Here is a 26,008-nt window from a genome sequence, read left to right on the forward strand (position 1 = left end):
GTTATTTTTTATTTTTCTGAGTTGGTCAAGAAATTTTTTTTTTTCTGAGTGGGTCAAGATTAGTGAAATGTCTGATATTTTAGTAATTATTATAATAATTACTAATAAAACCAGTTTGGAACACAGTTTTCATTCATGTGAGTTCTATTGTGGTTTGTCTTCCTTGCATTTCAAATATTTGATGGAGTGTTTAGGACAAAAATTAAGCTCCTTCTGAAAAAAACACAGTCACTGCAACAGGATCTTTTCACTGAAATGGAAAGGTCAAGCAGGCATTTCAGTGGTGCCTGGCTGAGCTGAGGTTGGAAAGTAGCAACAGGGGGTAGAAATCTTCACTGGATGAAGATTGAGTGACACACTTGTAGCTTCTAAATCACCTGGTCATGAACAAACCCCAAATGTTTTCTGTTTCTGTGCAGAATGCTTTGGGCTATCACTGTGACAAGGGTATGCTGTCTTCACTGGTGAGCTGGATCGTGGCAGGCAATGTCACACCATCCTTTGTGGAGGGCAATTCCAACTCCTCCCAGGTAAGTGCCATGATGGTGTTTTGTGATGGGAAAAGCAGCACACTGGTCTAGCAGTCTTTTTATTTTTTTCCAGATTACTCTCTTGATCACTTTTTCTTCCTCTCCCAGAGTTTTCTTTCTTCCCAGTTTAGCCTAAGAGAATGCTGTGGGTTTATTGCACTAACAAGAACATGGATATTTTGCACAGGGAGAGTTTCTTTAATCTGCATCCAAGAATTCATATAATAGGATTTATTAGTTAAATTTTGTTCTGATCTACTATTGTTCTTGATCTGTTTAACAAGACAAAATCTGTAAAGCCTGAGTTTTCTATTAGATCAGTCTTTATCTGATAAATATTTTGAATTTGAGTTACTTTCTCTCTGCTTAAGTGAGCTCCTTATTCAAGTCAAAAAGGAAAAAAAAAAAACCCTTGCAGTATGCCAGAGAGAGATGTGTAGTGCAGATGGAAAAAAAGAGATCTTATTTTATTGAGTTTGAGGTTGTTTCCTCCAGAGCTCTCTGGGTAATTCTGTCAGTTATGTCTCCTTTTCCCCTTCTTTCCCAAGACTGTACAAAGGGGAAATTTGAATTTAAGGATTAATTTGTTGTTGAGATGTGACACTGCTTTTTGCAATGAGAATCTGTCAAACAGTTGTTCCTCTTAGAGGAATCATCAAGCTTCCTAATCCTGCCCTGTGCCATTTTGTTACAAGTATTTCTGTCATTTCTGTGTTGTCTAGGTCTGGTTTGCATGGACAGTGTTAAATATGGAGTCAATATTTGAGGAAGATTCACAGCTTCGCAGAGTTGTGGAGGGGGAGCTGGTTATCAATGCTTTAACTCCTGACCAAGCTTTGAAGGTGAGAGAACTGGTCATCCCTTTTTATTTATTAGAAAGAAATGCTGGAGAAAAGTGTTCCCTTTTATCATTTAGTTTTTCTCTTATGTACTACTTTCTTACCAGGATAAATGCATAAATAATGCTGTGCCTGGCTGTGCATGAGAAAATATACTGCAAGAAAATTTCCTGTTACATTTTGAGTATATTTGAGTTCTGTACATTTAAAAGCTGGAAATACTTGGTTTTACTATAGCAATATTTGTAGAAAACTAACTTGTGCTTTTGCATGATCTTCTGGGTCATCTAAATGCCTCACAACCTTCAGCAGATTTATTCCATACCCTTGATATGGGGAGTGCTTATTTTCCAAGTGGGAAAATGTGTCTGTATTTCAAACAGATGATTTCTCAACCTGAATTGTGCAGAAGACTGGCCTTTACTTTTCTCTGTTTTCTGAATTATTTTCCAAGGCTTTCAAAACTAGTTAGGTCTCTCCTTTAAAAAGGCACTTAATCAGCTGTACTTTGGGCCACATTTGCAGCATTTTCCAGCTTCTTTGCCCAAATTCAGTTGGAAATTCTGGAGTGAAGCAAGTGGAAACCAAAGCTGTCCATTCACAAAGTGTAACTTTTGGCCCATCCTTCATCTCAGCAGTTTCAGTGTGTTTCAGTGAAGGAAGTGGTTCTGTGAGAACAGGTTTGCTTGGGCTGTGTCATGTACATGTCTTGCATCCTTGGAGCTAGTCTGGAGAACTTGTTCTTTGGCTTGCATGTCTTGATTTGGCTGAAAGACAAAAAGAGTGTGGGCAATGTGTGGAAAAGGATGCCAGAGGTCTGGGCTAGGGGATGAGGGAGTGCCAGGGTCTGCTCCCAGTTGTGGGAACTCAGAAAAGCCTCCCATTTCCCTGCTTCAGGCACAGTCCAGGGGAGCTTGGAGTGGGACTGTTTAACTATTTAGTGGGTCTGGTGGTGTTAGAATGGGACGCTGCTATTCATAGGTTGCTTTTTTTTTTGTTCTGCTTTTGTTTCTGTGTACTTTCTTCACATTAGTTATACTTTGTGTTTCGAATTTTCACTAGAGCTGTATTAAATGTAATGTGGAAAAAGCTAAACATTTACTTCTGTGAGGAAGAACATTAATTAACTGTAATTAACACCAGTGGCCCATATGGTGAGCCATCATGCTGGGGTTTTGTAAGCATCAGAGATGTAGGTCTGCTCTCCAGCATAACTGTGAGATGGGCAGCTCATCCTTCAAGGCAGATGTGTGACTGCTTCCTGAGTTTTCTCCTCTGTAATTACCAAGTGTTCACGCTGTGTTAATCTGCTCAGTTAACCTGTGACAGCCTGTTACAGCACCACACTTGTCTGGAAATGTTTCTGCAGAAAGCCCAGACCCAGCTGAAGCTGCCCATCGTCCCTTCCCTTCAGAGGCTCATGATTTACCGCTGGGCTCACCAGGCCCTTGCCACCCCTGCAGACCACCCTCTCATGCCACTCATCTGGCAGAAATTCTTCCTCCTGTACCTTCACCGACCAGGACCACAGTATGGGTGAGTCTGACCTGCTCCAGCAGATTAGCAAGTGCTAATTAAGTGCACAGCAAATTAGAGTCAGTGTGTTACACTGACTGCTCCTGAAATCAGTGGGTACCAGCAGCTTCTCTGGTGAGCCATTTTATCTGCAGAAATACTGATTTGGCATTTGCAGCAAGACTTAGTTATGCTTTTTTGCTCATTTTTAGATTACCTGTAGATGGCTGTATTGGAAGACGCTTTTTTCAGAGTGCAGCTCATGTTAACTTGCTAAATGAGATGAAGAAGCGGCTGACAGAGGTGGCAGACTTCCACCATGCTGCCAGTAAAGCACTGAGAGTGGAGAGTCCTGAGAGCAGTGACAGGTCACCAGAGAAGGCCAGCTGCTCACCTGATTACCTGACTTCACCTGAGCTGCATAAGGAACTCGTCAGGTAAAAAAATGCCTCCCAGTTCCACGTTCAGCCTGAGTAGCTGCTCCAGCACAGTTGTAGCTGGGATGTCACCTTAGATGTACTGCAGACACTTATTACAAGCATAAAATCATAGAACCATTCAGTTTGACAAAGCCTTCCAAGATCATCAAGTCCAGCACTTAACCCAGCACTGTCAAGGCCACCACTAACCCTTGTCCCCAGGTGCATGGCTGGGCTCAAATCCATTCCTCTGCATAAGGAACTTGTTTAGTTTGAGAGGTGGCTGCTTTTACTACTAAACATAAAACATTGTTGATAGGTTTGTCACACCCTTTAGGGGAAAAGCTTTACTTCTAAATGAATGGTAGCCCGATGCTGGAAAAATATTCAGTATTTAGGCATATCTGCTACTTTTATGTCCATCACTAGCTACAACTGTAAAAGGCTCCTTGGTGTGTATATATGTTTGTTACAGACCAGGGCCTGAATTTATGTCTGAGTCAGATTATTTCATCAGGGAATGTACTGTGGACTTCAGCACATGGTTCAGTGCAGTTTGTTTGGTTAGCAACCTAAAGGTGAGCTCTGCCAAGTGTGTTCTATGCCACCTGAAAAATGGTAAATCTGCTTACCAAAACCTTGCCACCTTGCCCTTTTTGTCTTGGAGCAGGCTAAGGAGGGGGACACTGTCACACTCACTGTTACTCAGTTGGTGAATGCCCACTTTTGTGAGAGATAGTAGCTCCTAAGAGATATCAATATCTCATGTATACTAAACGTGAGGAATTATGTGAGTATTGCAAGGAAATAGTTGGAAGGATTATTTGAAATATTTGAAAAGAGTCTCTTGTTCAGGAACCCTGGATGTGTGGAATCCGAGCTCCTGCTCAGTGCTCTCCTCAGCAGTCAGTAGTTATTGTACAAACAAACAAGGGAGTTTATAAATCCCACTTGGTTGTCTGTGAAAAATAATCCAGAGATGCTCACCGGGTGAGCTTGATTAATATTTTCAGTGATTCATTTCAAATAAGTTCCCCACTCCAACAGAAAACCGGACTGCTCTACGCCCAAATAAATCTTACACTCAGGAAGTTTAATGACCTGTCTAGTTTCCTAGACAGGAGGGAAATTATTGGTAGGGTTTATAGGGGCTGATTCTTGGAATTGGTCTACTTCCATTTTTTCACCAATGACACTGATGAAGGAAGCAGGAGTTTGCTAGTGATATTTAATACCACAGTGTGAAGATTTAATGGCATTCTAGTGCTTCCTTGTCAGGAAGGCTTGGATGGTGTGACTGTGAAAATGGTAGCAGTCGGTCAATGATGTCAGCTGAAAAAATGGTGTACTTATGTTAAAGTTTTAACAAAGGAGGAAATGAGAATGAACTAGCCATGGATGAGACTCTGAAGAGAAATTAAAAGATGTGACTTAACTCAGGCATGACATTTTTGAGCAGAGAGGTTGTGGGGTGAGAAGCCAGACTTGCTCATGTGTACTCTGTTAATTCCTTTGGTCTTTTGAATAGGATTGTGGTGATAATTTCTGACATAAGAGACTGTTCCGGTCCTGGGTCTTATGCTAGTTTGCATAAATGTTTTCCTCTTCAGACTTTGTCCTCTTACTCTTTGTTGCTGCCCTTCATATTTTTCTAAGTATCTTCTTTCCACTACTGTCTTTAACTTGACAGTAAATGAGTGAAAAAGCACTTGAAATATCTTTTTTCAACTATGCCACCTTGTAGCATTATTTGTTGCCCTAATTCTAACCTTAGATTAACCTTTCTAACAATCAAATTCACACTGATTTTTCTTTTCCTTTTTTTTTTCTTTTTTTTTTTTTTCCCTCAGGCTTTGTAATGTTTTAATTTTGTGGTTGGAAGAAGAGAGTTTCCAGAAAGGAGATACGTACATTCCCTCTTTACCAAAGCAGTATGATGCACACAGACTTGCTAAAGTCATGCAGAATCAACAGGTGGGTTCTAATAACACTGACAATCTGAAATCTAAAGTCCACTTTCTAAAATAAGTCATTGAAATCAGTGAGAGAGTTGTGTTACTGATCTTTAATATGCATACAGCCTGTATGATACCTTCATGGCTCTAACTTTTTTCCTAAAATCCTGTGCTATTCTGAACTGCCTTCCTTTATGTTTGAAAGAGGACTCAGATGTAGATTCCCTGCATATCTGTCATTTCTTGCAACACATTTTTTTTTTCTGTGCTGCTCTGTAATTCTATTTATGTTCTAAGTTAGTATTAGAGGATTATTTAAGTTGCAGCTTTAAATAACAAAAGACTAGAAGCCAAAACCTGCTTGTGTTGGTAGTCTATAAAATATCAGGTTCAAATACAAGTTAGTGAGTGTGCATTATTCTATTCTTCAAGCCTAAAGACTTAGTATAAGCAAAACCCTGCAGGAGAAGAGATTTTGGAAGGATATTTCCTTATGCTTGCTTGTTTTCACCCTTCCAGTGTATATGACTGCTTGAAATACAGCCTGCTTTAGCCTGGCTGCAGTTAATCATGCCATGATGTTTTAGACTATCTTGGTCTCTTGTGTTCCCTCTTTAGGAGCAGATTTTTAATAATCTGTCTTTCCTTTTGTCTCTTATGTGTTAGAAGTTATACCAGGTTTCATCTCTAAGTGTCAGAAATGCTTTTCAGTAGATATCTATATATGTCGTTCTAATTGGGAACAGCGGGAAGAACGACACGACTCTCAAGGGAGTCAGAACAGGAGAGGATCTCTAGTTTATTGCTACAGCCATGTTATATAGACTAGTTCGTGGAAAGTACAGAAAGGAAACTCTTATTGGTTAGTAAAGTACTACATTACCATCATTGGTCAGTGGGGTTCACCATCCCCTGACTTTCTCCTGCAAGGAAAACACGGGAACAGACAAACAGCACCTGCAGGCTGTTTTCTGTCTTTGAGGATTGTTTTGAATCCTCCCATGAAATTCCCAGGCTAGCTCTCAGGCAGGGCTGGCAGGCCATGGGGCCTGCAGCTTGCTCTAAAGCTAGCCTCCACATATATATATAATAAAAACAGTTCAGTGTTTTTCTGCAGTTTAGATTTTTTGCTCTTAATAATAAATTCCTTATGACTTAAAACTGCTGGATATATTTTTTATATACTTACTTTAGTTCCTCAGCTACCAGGATGGGTGGACAGCCCATGGCGATGACCAAAACAGGAATGGTAATTTAATTCTTTTGTGCTTCAGGATCTGTGGATGGAGTATGTCAATGTGGAACTCATACACCATGAGTTTCAGGAGGCTCTGAACCTTTGGCTGCAGGTTCAGCTTGAATCACATACAACCTGTGCTTCTGCAGGGAAAACAGATTTCACCAACCCTTTGTCAGGTAAGAGATAAAAATACTATTAAGGAAACAGCACCTTTAGGAATTACTGGAATGTCAAAGCCCTGGTTTCTTTAGGAGCTTGATGATGCTTGTCAGTAAAGATATTAATACTGTTTGTTTTCTGTGGGTTCAATATTTTCCATGAAGTTGTCATGGCTTTTTCACTAAGATTTTTATGTGAGAGGCTAACTGATGTTTTTTGTTCAAGTTTTCCATGTCACATAGCAGAGCTAGGGTGTCATGGGTGAGCTCCCCAGAAATTCCTCTGCACAGAGTGCTCCAGACATTTTTCCAAAATTTAGAGAGAGAGGTGCAAGCAAAGGTAAAACCAACTGTACCTGAAAACATATTTTCTCTGTTTTTATTTTAGTTTAGTTTAATTTGCTTGTTTTTTGTTTTGTGTTGTTTCTCCCCGTGTGTTTCCCTGGAATTTTGGCATAGTGAAAGGGTTGTTCTAGCACAGAAGGGGTGATAGTCACAGCTGGTACATGAAGGATGTGGTGGGATTGGATTTGGGGCTGATCCAAAGAAGAGGAAGGAGTGAGGGAATAGAAGGGAATAGTTTCATAGGTGAATTTACACTGGACAAAGAAACTGGATGGAAATCAGGAGGAGAGGGCTGACAGAGAGAGACTGTGCTCTGAGAAGGAATTGACACTGACAAGACTGGAGGTGAGGATGAGTTGTAGGGAAAGGAAGATGAATTTTGCTTAGAATTTTGTCTGGGTGCTATGTCAGATGAATGAAATAAATGGAGTGACAAGAAAGCTGGAAGATAGGAGTGTTTAGGGAAAACAAGGAGACCAGCGAGTCTTTTGATCCTAATCTTTGTGTGATAAAAGAGCTGGTCATGAAAATTAGCTGTGTGAAATAAAGTTTGACAAAAATAAGAAGATTAGTTGAGTGCTTTTTTTTTTTTTTTTTTTTTTTTAAGGGGGAAACCCGAGAAATATTTCTCTGTGGTTAAAAATGCTTCATGCAAAAAAATTAATATTTTTGTTCAGTTTCTCCTAAACTTTTCTTACTGACCAAACTCACTTCTGCTCTTTTAAAATTTTTTTTGCAGCCAAAGTGAGGATTATGAATAATTTGAAGAAGCTTGACACTCCCAAGCCCCCTCTGCCTCTGCAGACAATGAAAGCCCCTGTGCCAGTGATCTCCTCTGCCACTCTCGTGAGTCAGAAAGACGCGATCCAGCTCATGCGCAAGGACCTGAACATCTTGCAGCAACACGCCAAGTGAGTCATTTCTGTGCTCCTGTGTGTCCAGCAATGCCTTTAAATGATCATGGAGACAGAATGGGTTGGGTTGGGAGGTACCCTGAAGCCCACCCCATCCTACCTGTTGCCGTGGGCAGGGACACCTTCCACACTATCCCAGGCTGCTCCCAGCCCTGTCCAGCCTGGCCTTGGACACTGCAGGGATCCAGGGCCAGCCCCAGCTGCTCTGGGCACCCTGTGCCAGGGCCTGCCCACCCTCCCAGGGAACAGTTTCTTCCTAAAGATGTCCTTCTCAGCAACCTTATTTGTGGTGTTAGCACAGAACTGTCAGTACTTGATTCCTTCTTCTTGTCCCATTTGTTTTCTCTTTCTTCTGGTTTATCGGGTTATTCTATTTCTTCAACTGACATAAGAGTGCACAAGTCTTATCTATTGACTTTAGATTGCATCTTATTTTCTCATTTGGCTCATTTCCTGAAATAAAGCCTTCTTTTAGGCTAGATTTGTTGACAATGAGTTATTTAACCTTTTTGCACAGAGGTAGTAGTTGCAATGTGAAGCACCCAGGTGAGAAATCTGATTTCTGGTTCTGCTAGCTTTGAGAATGAACGAGACTTTCTCTTTTTTAATATTCCAACTCTGATAATTCAGCTGTATTTTTTTTTTTTTTATCACAACTGGTCAATCTATAGCTGTTCTTATCCAACACAGTCATTTAATAACAATATTATAAACCAGAACAAAAACTACTAAGCCCACTAGAGGCTGTGTCTAAATAATTCCAGTACCAATTTTAGGTGGCTTCTCTTTTTTCTGTTTTGTTTTTTTTATTTTATTTATTTTTTCACTTTTGACTGAATCATTGTGCACAGATTTTTTTTTTTTTTTTTTTTTGGTCTGGTAGAAAATTGCATTTTCTACAGAGATTATTCTGTTTAGTTTCCTTCCAGATTGTCATATCAAGTAATTCAAAAGAACTCACACATAATTGAACAGTTTTGTTCTTATGAACCTGTTTTTTATTACTTTGAAGTGCTATTACTTTGAAGTTTCAGCTCAATTTAATTTAATAACCTTTTATGTTTTCCAGTAAAGTGTCATGAGTCTTTGTGCAGCACACTGAATTGAAGCCTCCTCTCTTAAAAATTCTTAGCATTGTTGTTTTCAGGAAAGATTTTGGTTATATCATTAATAAATGCCTTTCAGAACTGCAGCTCTCTGGGAGTCTCAGCATGTTGCTCTGAACAGTGAGATCCTGGACACGGTGCCTAAGCTGTATGTCAACAGGGAGGAGCAGATCACCCTCCACCTGGAATGCCGGGGAACTTCAAATAAAGACTGCCAGGGAGCAGCTCAGCTCACCATACAGGTTAGAGGCTTGGCATCACCCCCCTTGTGGGGCAGTTGGACATAGAGGATGAGTGTGAAATGGTTTATTATAGTATTATAAAAGTGGTAGCATTTGACCAAATAAATCCACAGACATATTAGTGATCTGAAACACCTCCTGTAATACTCAAAAGGGAGAAGCATATCAACTGTTGAAGAATAAATTGTTGCATAATTTCTTCTGCTTGTGGCATCTGTTCTAAACTGCTTCTTAGTGTATAGATGTGGGAATTTGCTTGCTGATAGGAATAGAAGCATAGAAATGTTTATGGGAATACTCCCATGTTGCTTAGTAAATTAATTTTTTGATCCCCTCTAAGTTTCAGTCCTTGTGGATTAAAAACCTTAGATAAAAGACATGAATTCTATTAGTGTATGTGATAATTAATTAGGAACATGACCAAGGATGTGTGCGTGGACATCATGTACTAAATCTGATCAAAACTCTCAGGGGGAAAGCCAGCTGCTTTGTTTTTAGAAATAGCAGCAACATGGAAGAGTTTTAGCAAAACCATGTTAATTCTGAAACAAATGTGTGTCTTTTTGTCATTTAGTTTGAAGGGAAGCACAAAAACGAAGCAGTGAGCCAGCAGCTTCACGCTTTGCGTAAAGAAGTGAGACAGCTGCAAGCAGAAGCCATGAAGCCACCTTCCCTGGGTGTTGTGGAAGCAGCTGTACACGTGGAGAATTTCATAACGTAGGTTGTTCAGATGCTGCTCTGGGTAGTGGTGTTTGTGTTTCCATTTTGGTATGTTAAGAGCTAAAATGTGGAACCTGTTCATGTGTTTTTCCTTGTGCTCATCATCTCAGGCCAACAAGAGAGCTGGAATCCTGAAACCTTTGTGTTTGTGACACAGTAATTATCAGAGGCTTACTCAGGCTCAGCAGGGCACCCAGTATTGTGTTGTATTTCTGTTTTTTGTTTTCTACTTCTTTTTATTGTTCTGTGCATTATAATAGTCCTCCTAATCCTGCAAAAGGACACTGAGTGAAGACAAGGATGCTGTTCTAAACTTTAGGAAGTGGCAAACTTGTATCACAGCTGTCTCAGCCATAGGCTAAATTACATGATTTGAATATGACGATTGGTTTTTCTGTTACAGTGCAGGACATAAATCTTTCATAGAGTGCTATAATTTGAGGTAGTTTTTCAGCATGTGAAACAAAATGGTGCAGTGGAAGCGGGTTAGATAATACCACTTTTAGGGGGAGTGTGTGTGAATAAAATGGGGTCATCAAAAACTCTCTTCCTCACTTGAAGCCCTTTTACAGTTCATCCCAGAGGTCCACTTTTGCAACTTCATCCTCAATCTTCCAGATTTCTGGTGGGATTCTCTTAGTGTAGCTGGTTTACTGTGGAGTGTAATGTTTGTACAATTAAAAGGAATTATGTTCTGCTTCTACTTGTTCATTCTTGATTATTAATCTGAAAAATTATGTGGATGAGCTGGTTCTTGGGATTTACATTTGTGGAATTGCATCTTCTTCACCTGTTTTAATTGAGACTTAGTGAAGACAGGGGTTTAATATCAATAAACATTTACTTGGCAATACACAAGAAAAGATTGATTCTGTTTTAATTTTTTATTGTTGAGCTTGTTGTTGAGTTGTGAAATAAAATTAGGTATTTTTTCTTGAAATACAGTTCTGAAGACAGTTGAGATGCCATCAGAATATGAGAATTACATGATTAAAGGGATAAATAATCCATTGGAACTGTGTTTTGGAGATCTTTCAGTGTTCACTTTCTGACTCTGATTATGGAGACTTTCTAAGGTTTGGAAGTATCCATTTCAGGCAGCAAAATTACATGAGCTAAAACTGTGACTTTTTAGTCTGTGTATGAGAAGGAGGGGGATACTCAGGGAGGGGGTATCATAAATACTCATCTCAAGGCTATACATTGGCAAGAAACCTTTCCTTATTGTCACAGGTTATTTTCTACATGTAAATTTAATTTGCCTTGTTAACTTAATTTTTTTAGGGCTCTGATAAATATCTACAAGGTGCAGCCTATGCCTGCAATCAAGAAAGTTGGAATTGGTTTGTTTTTCACATTGGTGGAGTATGTGTGTGATGAAACTCAACGAAATCCTCCCACGAGGCAGTTCTTCACGTCCTGCATTGAGATTCTGGGCCAAGTGAGTTTATTTCTTGAATATGAAAATATTTTCTAAATTTTTCGAATCTGATTTTTGGTGCTTATTTTTATTCCAATTTCACTGCTGTTAATGGAGGGGTGGGGAGGTGGTCCTAAACACATTCAAAAGCCTTAAAGTTAATTTCTAAACTTCTATCCCATTTTGTCTTCATCTAAATGTGTAATATTCACAGTCTTTAAAAGAGGTGAAGCTTGGATTTAAGCAAAATAAAAGCTTTTGCTCTGAGGTGCTTCTGCTTAGTGTTAATAAATTGTCATTGTGTTAAGTGCTGGAGTTTTGGGCAGGTAACTAAAGTTTGGATATTTTCAGTTAATAAAAGTGTGTTTCAGCATAGACTTTGCTTTTACCTGCCATTTTCTGGTTGATTCACATTTTATCAACCTCTGTATTTAGGCAACTTTCTTCTACAACCTTGCAGTGTTCTCTGTGTAGTGAGTTATATCAGAAGTTTGCTGGTAGAGCAGTCTAGTCCTTGTTTGTAGTGGTAATGTTTGCTGTGTTTGTGCTCTGAGAAAAATCCTTAGCCTCTGCTTTAGGTCCAGATACTTCTGTTTTAGATATAGTTTATTTCCATGTTCAGGTGTCCTTGAGCACCTCTAACAGCTGAAGTGCTGAGAAGTTCTTCACAGCTGTAACTCCGTTAAATTTTTCCTATTATCAAGCAGAGCTGGTGAAATCATGATTCATTTTCTTACACTATTCCATCAGAAAAAAATGTTTTTTCTAGGTATTTTTAGACAACATATATTATCACAAATGCTGGTCTAAAGTGAGCTAGGAAGGCATGTTTGTTTTGTGTTAAATCTTGTGGAAGAACAGCATTTAGCTGATGCTAATCTTACAATCTCAGCCTTTTGTTTTTGAGAAAAAACTTACCTTCTTATAAAAGGACCAAAACTGTGGGTGTCTCAACAAGCTTAAGAGGTGTATTTTCCAGCTGACTGATATTTGGGTGTTATTTTTTCCACCACTGCCACTTTTCTCAGGTGTTCATCAGTGGGACCAAATCAGAGTGCAAGCGTCTGCTCCAGACGATCCTGCAGAATCGGAGGCTCTGTACTCTCCTTTCTCCTTACTTCACTCCTGTTGCCTCTCCCAGTGAATTTGTGGCTTTATACGAAAAAGTTGTGGCCTTTCTGAGTGAGGATAACAGTGATGTTGTCTTCATGCTGCTGACAAAGGTAAAGTCTGGTCCATGGGTGTTCTTTGCCTGAAGACCATGTCCTTAGCTTAAAGAGGTGCAAATCTTGTGCTCTAAAATAGCATTGACAGGTTCTGTAGAGCTGTGTTGGTCATACTGAATGGTAAGTGTTGCATTTAAGCTCAAGAGGGGCTGGAGTCAAAAGCATATAGCTTAAGTAGCCTTTTCTAGCCCAGATAGTATTGGTATGTGCTTCCTAGGGCTTACTGCTGAAATTAAAACCATCTCTCAATGACTTCTTCTGCCTGGTATATCTGCAAAGACATTAATCACAATAGCTAGTGAATGCCAGGTATCTATCAAAACAAAATTTGGGACAGTGTCTGCATTTTCCGGCTCTGTTTGGCACCCTTGTCCTTCCTGCATGTCTTAAAACAGAGTAAGGTAACTGCAAGTGATTGGCACATCTCCTCTAACTCGTTATACTGCCAGTGGAGAAATTAGTGTAACACTTTGATACTGCTCTGATTCTCCTCTTTAGTGGAGAAATTAGTGTAACACTGATATTGCTCTGATTCTCCTCTTTAGTTACAGGGGGACAGCAGCAGGCAGTCTGTCCTGGGCAGGACTCTGAGCTGTCCATGGTGGCAGTGGTCAGTGTTTTCCCTGCTGACCAAGGTCCGAGCAGGTGCTCCAGACACTACGAAAGCTTCGCTCCTCCATCTGAAAATGTATGGACAGTGGGCATCAGTCCAGTTTAATGCTTGTGTGCAAACTCAGAAACACCTTCATGAATCTGAGCCCCTCTGCCAAGGGCTGTTTCACAGATCTAGAGGCTTCTGCAGTATGCTGAATCATAGTCTTTAGAGAGTGATGTATGGAGTTAGGACTAAAGACGTGCAAATTCATGAGGTTTTTCTTAAATACATAAAAATGCCATGATTTAATTTCCGTGGTGACTTCTCCTTGTAAAGGTGTTGAATCTCCTGCTTACAAGTGCTTTCTGTGCTCTGTTGTAGTTCGACCTCACACAGTGGCTGAATGTGGCCAAGCCACCTCTCTCAGAGCGCACCCAGCTCCTGGAGTCCATTCACTTGGCTCTCAATGCATGTGGCCTGGAACCTGAAGAAGATATTTTGATGCCATTTAGTATCTTCTGCAAGCATTGGACTAACCTTCTCCAGTATCAGTTCCCTGACCATTACAGTGATTTCTTAAGGCTGTTTGTGCAGAGTGAGTATCTGAGGTGATGCATCCTAAGCCTTTGTGTAGAACTATTCTGGTTTAAAAATATGAACTCTGTGCAACAAAGTTATACTGCAGAATGATTTACACTTCCTTAGGTTTCTACCTAGGGCATTTTTATGTGTCTTCCTAAGTGATAGGTTTTTGTTAGACATATTGTAGCTCTTCTGTGGGTCAAGGCACACATCAGTGACAATAGATTTTTCAGCCCATGTAACAGGAGAAGGATGGAGGAGAGTCTTCTGTTAATGGAAGTGCCTATTAATGGTGGTTATATCATCATGGTCTGTAATGCAGAACCGTTGTTTTTGATTACACTTCAATATCAGGCAGAGAGCTGGAATTATCAGGACGTGTAACTGACACTGAAATCTGCTGAAAATGTCCTGGTTGACATTTGATGCCACCGATATTCTGATGGGCCCCTCAAATGAGAACAAAAGTATTTCTCTTTGTCAAACCATGTCTGCTGTGGTAGCAGCTGTCTCTTAATGTGTATTTGCAGTAAGGGATGTACAAAGTTCCTGGGAAGCTGTCTAAGAAGAGAAACGTGTAGATGCCAAAAGGAAATGTTGATTACATTTGCAAACTATAGGTAATCTCTCACCTTTAAACTTGGGGCTTTCAAACTCCCATGTTACCTAATTTTTCATGTAGCAGGAAGCTCTAATTTCAACCTCTTCTGACTTACTTGGATAAAGGGACTAACATCTCTCTGATTTTCACAAATGCATTCCTTTCTTTCTCCTAAGGCTCATCAGAGCAGCTCCTAAGCCCTGACTGTTGGAAGGCATCACTTCAAGCTTTGGGATGTGATTCAGCAGTGACTGAGCAGGGCAGTTTCAATAAAAGTGATTCTGCTGAAGGTCCTGTGGTGAGGGATGCTGCAAAATCTCTCCTCTCCACAGAGCAGGTGGGTGCCTCTTGGGTTGATTGATGTTTTTCAGGTGAAACAGATGCCCTCTAGTGACAGGTAACACTGCTGTGCAGTCTTTCTGCAGCTGATTAATAGCTTCATTCTTTTTACAGGTCAGAGAGACAGTAGAGTGGCTTTCTACGTCCTTCTGCAAACTCCGACTGGCCTCGGTGGACTTCAGGACTTTTGGCTTGTTTTCAAAATGGACTCCTTATGTGGCTGAAGTGAACACATTCCTGAAGTATCTCATTAAACGACTGATTGACACTGAAGTTGCTAATTTAGCCCAAGAGCCTGTTGGCAGTAGCAGAATTTTAGCAGGTAATGTGTCTTAAAAGCAAATTACTTAAGTACCGACACCTGATTTTTCTAATTCCCGCTGTTAAGGGCCATTTAAATATACACTAAAATCTTCTTTGCATTTGTGCAATAATGATAATATTAAAACACAGATAGGAAATGTTGCTGCTACTTTATAGCCGTGTAGGACTTTATGCTTTATAATCTGAAAGGAAGCTTTTTGTATTTGAACTTGCTTCAAAATTATTTTATGAAGCGACTGTACTTTCTTCAAGAAAAATGGAGTCTTTTGCACTGAGCAGAGGTTTGGAAGGAGAAACTACTGAATTTCGTCATGCATGATTTAGATCTGGAGAAAATTTGCTTTAATTTTTAATTAATTTAAATTTAAATTTTAATTAACACATTTTAATATGTGGAGGTTTAAAGTGTGAATCATCATTGCCCCCACAATCTCTAGTGTGCTATTAAAGTTATACTAATAAAACATCTTAACAAAGCAAATTGCTTATGGTGGTAATTAAAACTGCCCTGTTGTTAACTAGAGTTATTATTAAGCATATTGTATTTTAAATTTTTATTTGATGAGAAGGAACTGATTGAAGATTTGGACTCAATGATCCTTAGAGGTCTTTTCCAATCTTTATTATTCTATAATACTGTGAATGTTAGAATGAGAAAAGGATATTATATGCAAATTTAGAAAAGTGTTTGATTTGAAGGAAAAAAGCAACTTTGTTTTGTTTCCTTTTAGCATTGCAGTCCTTGTATTCAGTCATTGCTGGACTCTTTAAACCATGGATACTGGTCTTGGAGAAAGAGGATGCAAGGTATATATTGAATTTTAAAATTAAATGAATTTTTGCTAAAGTAGGGACTTTAGTCCTGTAAGAATGGCTTTCATTATTACCTAGTTTTTAATAATTTGTGACTGTCTTGACTTCCATTTAAATAGTTCTCACTTTGTCATTTCCTTAATAATTACAGAACTAATTTATGACCTACATCAAATTTTCCAAGGTTTGGATAGAATAATTATTTTAGAATGAGAAAGATCTTGTAATAATATGAGCAGAGCTTGATTATTTGAAGAATTTCACTGAAACTTGAATTTTGGATTTTCTCTTTTTAGCTTCCATAATATCTATAATACCTGTTTAAAAGAAAACAAGAAAGCCAAACATACACAACCCAAAATGCCAATGGTGTATAAAGAAACTTTAGGCTAAATTAATGCTTTGATGATTCACATCATTCATTCACAGCATTCATTCACGTGCACAGTTCATGTTGTGCCTTGTGTACCTCTGTTTTCTCATGAAAAGTTAGTTATGCTACTGTACATTCAGATTTTGCTTTCTTTCAAAATTAAAAGCTTTTGGAATTGAGTGCACCTTCAGCACTGAAGTTAGAATGTTGTCTGCAGCTGGTGAATAAGGTCATTGAGAAACTCTGTTGTTTCAACTCCATTTTGAAAAAGCAAACAAGTAATTTCTGCTTACTCAGTGGATCTTCAGTGGCATAGTGAAGTATGCAGCTCTTCTAAGGAAGGAGTGTCCCAAAGAGCTGAAATTGGGAGGATTGCTGACACTTGTACTTCACTGCTTTAGAATATTTAAATTGCAAATGTTTATGCTCAGGTAACTGAACACTGAAATTTGTGTTGTGCTCCTTTTCAGTAGCCAGCCCTGCTACCCTTGGTTGGAGAGTGACACTCCTGTAGCCTCCACTGTGGTCTGTTTGTTTGCAGATTGCATCAAGCTCTTGCATGAGAGCTTCAAAGGTGAGCATCAAATCCTAACTCTCCCTACTTTTTGATTTGGAGGAAAAAAACCCAAAAGTTCAGTGTGCAATTTTTTTCTTTGAGTGTATTTTAGTGTAACTTACAAGTTTTTCATCTTCAAAAATAGACTTTCTTCTGAAATTAAGTTTTATCTGAATTTTTTTTCTGTTCTTAATTCAGCTATTTTCTTTGATTCTAGAAAAGCTGTTGCCAAGCCACCATGGGGCTCTCTGGTTACACCTAATGCATTACTGTGAGTGTTGCACAGCCCCCAAAATGCCAGAGTTTATTCTCTATGCTTTCCACACTGAATTCAGAAAGCTTCCATGGAAGGAAATGCATCCAGACCAGATGCTTATGGAAGAGTTCTTTAAAGTGAGTTTGTGGCATCTGTTGAATTAAGTTCATAGTCAGTGCTGCCCCTGAAAATAGCTGGAGAGCAGGAGACAGTTCTTTTAGCAAGTAGGTTTTTAAAGTTTGTTTTCAGCATTCACAGCTGCCCAATTTGTGATGGATTTTGGAAAGGAGTGATTCCGAGTCTTAGACAAAGTTGTGGGGAGCTGTACAGCTCCCTCTTTGTTGATCTGCCAGAATGTCTTATTTATTGCATATGTATTATGTATATATGTATAGTTAGATTTAATGTATTTTGCTATTGTCATGTTGTTCTCATTTCCAAGTCACCTCAGACAAAGGAAAGCTGCAAGTGGGGGAACCAAATGATGGAGAAAAGACATTTGTCTACTCCTCTGCTGACCTAAAATACTGCTGTAGATTTACAGTTGGCTAAGGATCTGGAAACTGTAAAACTACTTATATCCTACATTGTTTTATGCACCTGTCTTTTTCTCTTTCTCCTTCCTAGATTGAAAGAGGCAGCCCCAAGAGTTGTTTCTTGTTCTTGGGTTATGTTTTATGTGAAGTAAACTGGGTCAGTGTCCTCTCTGATGCCTGGAATCCCAACCCTCACCCTCAGACTCACAGCATGATTGTCTGTTTGCTGTATATGATGGTCCTGTTGGCAAAGGAGGAACAGCTTATAAGCGAAGAGGTAATTTTTGTGACGGTTCATACCCATCTCTTAAAAGAAAAATAATCCTTTACTAAAAAGGGTATGAGATGTGACTAAGTGCAGTTCATTGCTTCTGGAGGGCTCTTCAGAGGGTCTTGATCATCTTCAAGAAGTCCCATTTCACATCTGTCAGCTTTCTTCCATGTGCAGTTTCTTCTGCACTCCATTTCCTCTGAGGCATTACAAGATGCTGCACCGAGATGCCACCAGCAGCCTTTGACCATCATTGTATTTCAGTTTAGGAAAATTACCAGAGTTCATGTGCTTTGACCTGAATGTCTTTGCTTATCAGAAGCTTCTCAATCTTCAGAAGATAGCTGTCTGCACATGGTGTGATTCAACCTCAGGAATTTCTTCCTTCCCTCCAGCAGTGTGTTAAACTGGCACACTGTCAGGAGGGTTTTGCCTCCCAGAGCACTCCTGTGACACCTTGATCTAAATCTCAAACTTTCTCAGTCTTGTGTCCCAGGGCATGAGCAACCTGAGGAGTAAAGTGTCACATTCCTGTAGAAGTAGTGTAATTTGGGTTAGTTCTGGATTGTCACCACAATTCCAGTATTTATTCATTGTAGAACCTGCAGAAACAAAGAATAGGGTATAGAATATCCTGAGTTGGAATTAATCATTGAGTCCAGCTCCTGGCCCTGCACAGACACCCCAATAATCCCACCCTGGGCATCCCTGGAACAGTGTCCAAATGCTCCTGGAGCTCTGGCAGCCTCAGGGCTGTGCTAATTCCCTGGGGAGCCTGGGCAGTGTCAGCATCCTCTGGAGGAAGAGCCTTGCCCTGATCTCCAGTCAAAACTTTTGACACAGCTCCATGCCATTTGGTGTTTCTCTGTGCCCAGGGGACTATTTTTTTACTGCAGATGTTTAAGAATAGGTAGGAGCTGCTCATAGACAGAGAGACTTTTACATCTGCTGACTTGCACTCCCTGTGTGAGCTGTGGGGCTGTTCAGGGTGGTACTTACGAGAATAAGCACATGAGGAGTTCCCCACGTTGGTGGATGACTCACTAAATGAAAAATTGAGGGACACAGTTTCTCACAGTTACATTAATGTATTTTTAAAAATAATTTATAATTTAAAAATAATATTTTAATGCCTCTTTTAAACCTGTACTGAGGTGACTTTACCTTGAAGGGTTTCCATATCCTTCTAGCTGTCTTTACATGTTTACATGGCATATTTTATCATTTTTCACAGAGTTTTGTACTTGATTAGAGCTGCTGCAACAGTCTGAATACAGTTCTGCAAATGCAGGAGATGAAATACGTGTGTTAGCTTAGTGCTTGAATAAGGAATTGCTTTTCAGACAGACTCCCTAAGGTCATCTATTTCTGTAGGTTTTCAGCTCCATCTCCTTCAAATTCTGAAGCCAGATCTTCCTTACAATATTGAGTACTGTGCGTATGAATTGAAAACTGCAAAGAAGGTGTAGCTTAAACTGATATCTTTAAATCTTCAGGAATCTCCACTCATAAATCTTCTTGGACAGACCAGCTCCCTTCCTTGGCAGCTTGTGGGCATTTCATCTTATGAAAGCATCATCAGCTACTGCAACAGTCACTACCCTCCCTCTGTTATCCTTGCTAAGGATGCTGGAGCTGAACTGATCGTGAAGCTCCTGAAGATCTCAGCAGGCTTTGGGGCATCTTCTGATAGTCACATCCACCTTGTGAGTTGAACTAGTTTTGGGGCATCTCCATGATTTTACTTTTTTTTTTCCCCTAATAGATTTTAATTTTGTTTGACAGGATGCAACACTGAAGTGCCGAGCATATATTCGCCAGGTGGTTCAGTTCCTCAGCACCTTAGAACAAAGTGGAAAGATAACCCTTGCAGTTTTGGAGCAAGAAATGGCCAAGTTGCTAGATGATGTAGTCATCTTTAATCCCCCAGGTTTGTGTTGAGGAAATGGCAAATTACTCTAAAGCTGTCAAAATCCTTTATTCCGCTGAGTGGATTGAGGAACATCTGTGATGATTTAATTATTTGCATTATTGTCATGTCTCCCTTATGGGCAGCAGGGCATGATGCTTTGGTGATGTGTAAGTGGTATATTAGCACAAAGCAAAAATACGAATCTTGCCCTACAGAGCTGTCAAGAGTGACAGAACCAACATTAAAAACGGGTTATGTTTGTGAGTCAAACTGGCTGATTCACAGGAGCTTAAGCAATTCATTTCTTTGTCATCTGGTGATTTCGGGTTTTTTCTAATTTTTATTTTACTTGTCATTTACCTCTTTTTTAAAGGGAAGAACGGGCACAAATCCATTCTCCTGGTTCTGACGAATTAAGAGTAATGGGTACAAATTAGAAGTGGGGAAGATTATGTTAGGTATTTAGAAGAAATTCTTGCTATGAGGGTGGTGAGACACTGGCACAGGTTGTCCAGGCAAGCTGGGGATGCCTCAACCCTGGTAGTGCTCCAGGCCACTTTGGGTGAGGCCTTGAGAAGCCTGATCTAGTGGAAGGTCCCTGCCTACGGCAGGAGGGTTGGAACCTAGGTGATATTTAAGGTCCCTTCCAACTCTTAATATTCTATGATTCTGTGACTCAGAAATGGTTTTAAATTGTGAAACCGGGAAAATGTCTTGAAGTAGAAGAGGTATGGTGGTGTACCATAGTGGTATAATGTGTCCAGACACCCAGGATTGTGTGGTGAGATCACCTAGACCTCATTTTTATTACTAGTACCGTCTTGAGGTTCCTCTGTCAAACTATGAGTGCAGGTAAAATGGGTGTCTCGCTGTACTCCACAGAAATGGTTGTGAGGGATCGTGTCTCTTCCTGCCCATGGGTGTGTAACAAGGAAGAGGCTTTTCCCAGTGTCCACAGAAAGTCTGCTGGTGAAGCTGAATCTGAGTTCCAGTGTCTCTTCACTGAAAGGGTTCTGTGGTTTCTGACTTGCAGACATGGATCTGCAGACGCGTCACCTGGCCCTCAGCAGCCTGTTCACGGAGACGCTGATGATGCTCAACAACTCCAGCATCACCACGGCCGAGTCTCTGCGGGGCAGCCTGCGCAGGTGGATCGACAGCAGGGTGCAGGGGCTGCTGGCCATGCCCCTCCTCACAGCTGCATGCCACAGCCTGGCCTCCGTGCGCCACATGGCCGAGACCACCGAGGCCTGCATCACTTCCTACTTCAGCGATGGTAGGAGCCTGTCTCTGTCTCACAGCCTCTGCTCAGTCTGGGATGCTGCTGAGCACAAATTGTCTGGAATTATCGACTGCTTTGGGTTGGAAGGGTCATTAAAGATCACCTTGTTCCAGCCTCTCTGCCATGGGGAAATGGCTTCACACTGTCACACGGGTAGATGAGAGAGAAATTCTTCCCTTTCAGGGTGATGAGGCCCTGCCACAGGTTTCCCAGAGAAGCTGTGGCTTCTCCATCCCTGGAAGTGCCCAAGGCCAGGTTGGATGGGGCTTAAAGCAACCTGGGGTAGTGGAAAGTGTCCCTGCCCATGGCAGGGGATAATATAAGATGGTCTTTTATGTCCCTTCCAACCCAAACCATTCTGGGATTCTGGTATTGTGGTTTGGGTATTATAAATGCTCTACTTGTGTGTTTTCTTAATATCCATACCCATCACTGTGAAAACCGATTTGCTCTGTGTACTGTTGCCATTTTTCCAGCTAAGGTGGAGAACTTCTTTAAAAAAATAACCCCAAGAAAATGGAAGACATTTTCCCCTTTCTCTAGTGTTCTGTAGGCTGATTAAAGAAAAAAATATTCTGGTTTGGTAAAACTCTGGTAGTGCAGTGTGCATGATTTTTTTTCTTTTTTCTTCTCTTCGTTTTTCTGTTTACATAATTCTTGTGGAACTACATTTTTATTTCTTTCACTGTTTGGAAGATTTTAGTACACCTGGGGGAAATACTTATAATTCCATTGCTAAAATGCTGAAATTTTAGTCCTGACTGGGAAAATATCTCACCTTGACCTCAAGGAGGTGCCCTATGATAGTGAAATTCTTCTGTTCTCTCCATCAGAGTTGCATGACGTGCTGATTACCTGAGGAACAGTGTAAACCAGTTGAGATTCTCTTAACTAGTAGTCCTGGTTCTTATGTTTTACCAAGTGCTGCTTTCTCACATGCTTTTTGTTCTTTCCTTCTGCTTTCTTCAAAGATTCCCCTCACCACCGGGAGTTAGGCTGGGGCCCTATACTTGCTTCCCTCCAAGTTCCTGAGCTAACCATGGAAGAATTCTTGCAAGAGTGCCTGTCTTTAGGAAGTTACTTGACCCTCTATGTCTACCTGCTGCAATGCCTGAACACTGACCAAACCCTTACCAATGAAATGAAAATCCTGCTGACCATCAGCAAATGGCTGGAGCAAGTGTACCCCAGGTATGGAACTTGAAACTTCTGAATGTGCCTGGACTTTTGGATTATTATTATTTAGATAAAGTTTATTTAGAGTTGTATAGCTGGTATAATTAGGTAGCCCTGGTTAATCAAGTTAATTTCAACAGAGTGCTGAATGAAATGGTCTGTCCTTCTGTATCTACTAATACAGGGTCTGTAGTGGCACTACCACCAGAAAGTAGTTGTGGTGGTTAGATGGAGGAAGGAATTTAATCTGCTAGAAAATTAGTGAGTTTCAGTCATTTTTCAGTCAGACAAGCTTGGTTTCAATGGCAGCCTGGATTTGTGCTCTGTTAAAACGACTCAAAGCAAACCTTGAATCATTCTGGGTTCCACTTCCCAGCGTGTCCACAAGGTGGGATGAGTTGTGTGCTGAATGTTCAGGCTGGCACTGTGAGAGACCTGGTGTTGAAAGCTGCTGGATGGGGACAATGCAGCATCTCTGAACCAAACCTGGAGCCAGTGGATCTGATGGGATGCCTAGGGTTAGCAAACTGTATTGCTGTAGAACATATTAGATAACTGGGTTCTGAGGGGAAAGGATGCATAGTTTTGGGGTCAAAATAAAAATGTTTAATCTATGTAACGAGTGTAGTTAGAGTTGCTGCTGGAATTGCTGGGATTTGGCAAACCTGATTTTTATTTTTCCATGTTAATGTTGCTAATGTTCATATTTCCTGTAAAAGAACAATTTGGAAAAATCTATATTCTCACTGTTTCTTGAAATTGAAAAAAATACTTTCACTGTGGTAGGTACTGCAGTAATCTCATTGCCAAGGTATGAAGAAGACAGCAAAGCCACCATATAATGCAGATTAAACCTTGCTTTAAACATCAGATCTGAGATTGCCTGCGATGGGAAATTACTGGGAGGAGTAATGGGAAGATAATCTGATACAGGAAACTCGTGCTGGTGCTTTATGTGGAAAATCTGAGCTTGTTAACTTAAACTGCCAACTGTTTGAGGAAAGATTAAAAATAGCATAGGGGGAACTTCACTTTGGGCTGTACTCAACAAAAAGCTTCAATGTTTCCTTTTCTCAAGGATCATATTAAATATCTAAATTGTTGTGGTAACAACATCCAGTGCTTCCTAAAGTGTTATATTGGTAAGTAAAGAAAAGAGCAAACGAGTAGAGATACAGCTTCTTTCCTTTTGTGCCAAGTCTTAAGCAAGTTTTAATCCACTTATGACTGCAGTATCATTTATTTCCAGTTGTAAAGCTTAAAAGGAAGCACTGTTCTTTGTCCTGTTACAGGCCCATAAAACCTGCTAGCTGGTGGATCAAATCCCTAACAGTAGGATCATGGCAATATAATAACTGGTGGGGTAGTATAGTTATGCTATCCTCATGTGATAAAATTAGCTGTTATTAATTAACAAGGTGAATTCTTCATGGACCTGGTGGGGAGGGAAATAAACTTCTTAACCTATGCATATGACTCTTTAATTTTTATTTTCTCTTATGCTTTTCTTTAAATTTTACCTAAAGCTCAGCAAAGGAGGAGGCAAAGCTGTTTCTCTGGTGGCATAAAGCCATGCAGTTATCCTTGGTGCAGCTGGAGCAAGATGACCCTGTTCTGATTGAATCTGTCATCCGGACCCTGCTGTCCATCCAGGGCCGGCAGAGCCAGCTGGCTGAAGAGAGACTCACTTCTGGAATACTTGGTGCTATTGGCTTAGGCAGGAGGTCTCCTTTGTCACCCAGGTGAGGGCTGAAGCTGTGGTGAATTAATTGGTGTGAGTCTTTTTAAAGAAACTGCAGCCTGGGTCTAGAGTGCCCAGTCTGGGTCCAGTGCAGTGTTAAAAGATGATGAGAGTCCACATTGTCCCCAGATCTATAACGTTCATTGGGCCTGTCACACAAATAGCACAGTGAGCGTGTTAATCAGGTTAAGAAACAAGTGTGAACCTCTGCAAAGGTTGTGGTGAAAAATGCAGTTCTGAATCTGACTTAGTGTCCACCTCAGGCAAAGTTTGTAGGCACACCATTTGTTAGAGCAAGGTACTTCCACCTGGTCTGTAGAAAACTATTTCAGTTGACGTCCCAAGATTTTATATAAAAACAGACACATTGGGATTTCTGTCCTAACCTTGAAGTATTGGAAATGTTAAGAGATGCACAAAGCATGTGCTTGCTTGTGATTCACTCTACCTTCTAAACAGAGACACCAAGTTTGATTGTTAGGTGTCAAAATCGAGTTCACTCTGGAAAAAATGCTGAGGAAAGAACCTCATGAATGTTTGTGGAACAACAATTTAACCCTGCACCTAAACATAACTTTGTGTTTATAAAGACCTTCTGGGATGCAGTGCTGTTCAAATTGCTGTGAATTCTTGGTGTCATTCAACTAACTCCTTGATTTGGATGATAGGAATGTTTTACATTCTGTCACCTGAGGAGAATTTCAGATATGAGCTGAGGAGTATTTCAGCTAGGTTTGAAACAGATGCAATATTTCCTATAAAAGTATTATCTTCTAGTATGTGTTGTGTCCTATTGTACATATAACCAGAGAATCTGGGATCCCCTCCCACCCCTGGAAATGTCCAAGGCCAGGTTGGATGGGGCTTGGAGCAGCCTGGTCATGTGGAAGGTGTCCCTGCCCATGGCAGGGGGTAGAACAAGATGAGCTTTTAAGGTCCTTTCCAACCCATATCCAAATGTTGGGATTCTGTGATACTGAAGTAGTTTCTAATGCATTGGAATATGTCTTTAGGGTCTAAAGCCTCTACTTTGTTCCTCATGCAAAAGATACTTGGACAGATCTTACAATTTATCTGCTGGTGACACTTGTAGGTGTGGTGTCACCCTGTCCCTCTGTGCTCTCCCCACGCAGGTTCCGGGTGGTTGCCCGCAGTTTGTCCGCCTTCCTCCTGGTGCAGATCCCTGCAGAGAGCCAGGTGCGCCTCAAGGCCGGCTCCGAGCCCAGGCTGTCTCAGAAGGCCCAGCAGGTGAGTTGTGCTCATCTCTGGCTGCTTGACATGCCCTCTCTGTATGCTTCTTCAGCTTTTGGGGTGAACTTTGTAAGAGTCACTGCAAGAATTTCTTCAAGGTAAATCCTGCTCTCACCTTGTTGCTAAACTTTGGCAGCAGGATTGTGTGTTTGACTCTGTCCTAAAGTGTTCCTGGGTAAAACTTTATATGGTGTTCTGCATTAATATGAAGACACTATTTTTGAATCTTACACATTTAAAAGAGGCAGATAAATTTATGTCTGTAAAGCCCGACTTCAGAAAGTTTGGAGCATAGCAGGTAGAAGGAATTTAAAACAGACAGGAAAAAACAGTGCTGCTGTGATTTGCACTGCTTTTCAGTGATAAAACAGAGCTACATTCACAGTGACATTTGTTTATGTGAGGTCAGGGCTTAAAAGCCCTGTGACAAATAAACATTCCCCCTTTAGCATGTGCACTGACCGTTGTGTTCTTTCAGTAAGCGCTTGAGAAGAGAAAGGAGGAGCTGGTTAGAAACCAAAGCAAAGCAGCTTGGTACAGCTTGTTTCTTTAATAAAAGAACAAAACTTGTTCAGAAATATTTTCTACAGTTGCCCTTGCTAGTCCTGCTGACATAGAGTTCTCTATATACAATTTTTAACTTATATATAACTTTAATACTGTTAATGGGAGCAATACAATACTTTTGTGAAAGTCAATCTATACATAAGAACAACCTAAAGTGAAGATTTAAATGTGCTGCAGCTTGTAGTTTGACATAATTTCTGTGAA

At 40.4% G+C, this 26,008-nt stretch overlaps 1 protein-coding gene across 4 annotated transcripts in view; it reads left to right on the top strand.

Moving 5' to 3' along the window:
• EPG5 (ectopic P-granules 5 autophagy tethering factor) overlaps positions 1 to 26,008 on the top strand; it is a 55,314-nt gene that overhangs the window by 27,098 nt on the left and 2,208 nt on the right. For 2 of the 4 annotated variants that reach the window (XM_058865408.1, XM_058865409.1), the window contains exons 20-43: positions 420 to 530; positions 1,253 to 1,372; positions 2,739 to 2,905; positions 3,097 to 3,321; positions 5,154 to 5,277; positions 6,533 to 6,674; positions 7,741 to 7,912; positions 9,101 to 9,263; positions 9,838 to 9,980; positions 11,268 to 11,424; positions 12,432 to 12,626; positions 13,606 to 13,819; positions 14,584 to 14,744; positions 14,861 to 15,068; positions 15,802 to 15,877; positions 16,727 to 16,830; positions 17,030 to 17,205; positions 17,696 to 17,881; positions 19,372 to 19,581; positions 19,661 to 19,805; positions 20,821 to 21,063; positions 22,041 to 22,260; positions 23,772 to 23,987; positions 25,120 to 25,234. In XM_058865408.1, coding sequence (XP_058721391.1) covers positions 420 to 530; positions 1,253 to 1,372; positions 2,739 to 2,905; positions 3,097 to 3,321; positions 5,154 to 5,277; positions 6,533 to 6,674; positions 7,741 to 7,912; positions 9,101 to 9,263; positions 9,838 to 9,980; positions 11,268 to 11,424; positions 12,432 to 12,626; positions 13,606 to 13,819; positions 14,584 to 14,744; positions 14,861 to 15,068; positions 15,802 to 15,877; positions 16,727 to 16,830; positions 17,030 to 17,205; positions 17,696 to 17,881; positions 19,372 to 19,581; positions 19,661 to 19,805; positions 20,821 to 21,063; positions 22,041 to 22,260; positions 23,772 to 23,987; positions 25,120 to 25,234 — 3,993 coding nt within the window. The remainder of the gene's footprint in view (positions 1 to 419; positions 531 to 1,252; positions 1,373 to 2,738; positions 2,906 to 3,096; positions 3,322 to 5,153; positions 5,278 to 6,532; positions 6,675 to 7,740; positions 7,913 to 9,100; positions 9,264 to 9,837; positions 9,981 to 11,267; positions 11,425 to 12,431; positions 12,627 to 13,605; positions 13,820 to 14,583; positions 14,745 to 14,860; positions 15,069 to 15,801; positions 15,878 to 16,726; positions 16,831 to 17,029; positions 17,206 to 17,695; positions 17,882 to 19,371; positions 19,582 to 19,660; positions 19,806 to 20,820; positions 21,064 to 22,040; positions 22,261 to 23,771; positions 23,988 to 25,119; positions 25,235 to 26,008) is intronic. The other 2 variants (XM_058865410.1, XM_058865411.1) reach the window with 1 other exon arrangement.

This window comes from Poecile atricapillus, chromosome Z (assembly GCF_030490865.1).
Source record: "Poecile atricapillus isolate bPoeAtr1 chromosome Z, bPoeAtr1.hap1, whole genome shotgun sequence".
In the NCBI taxonomy this organism is placed as follows: domain Eukaryota; kingdom Metazoa; phylum Chordata; class Aves; order Passeriformes; family Paridae; genus Poecile; species Poecile atricapillus.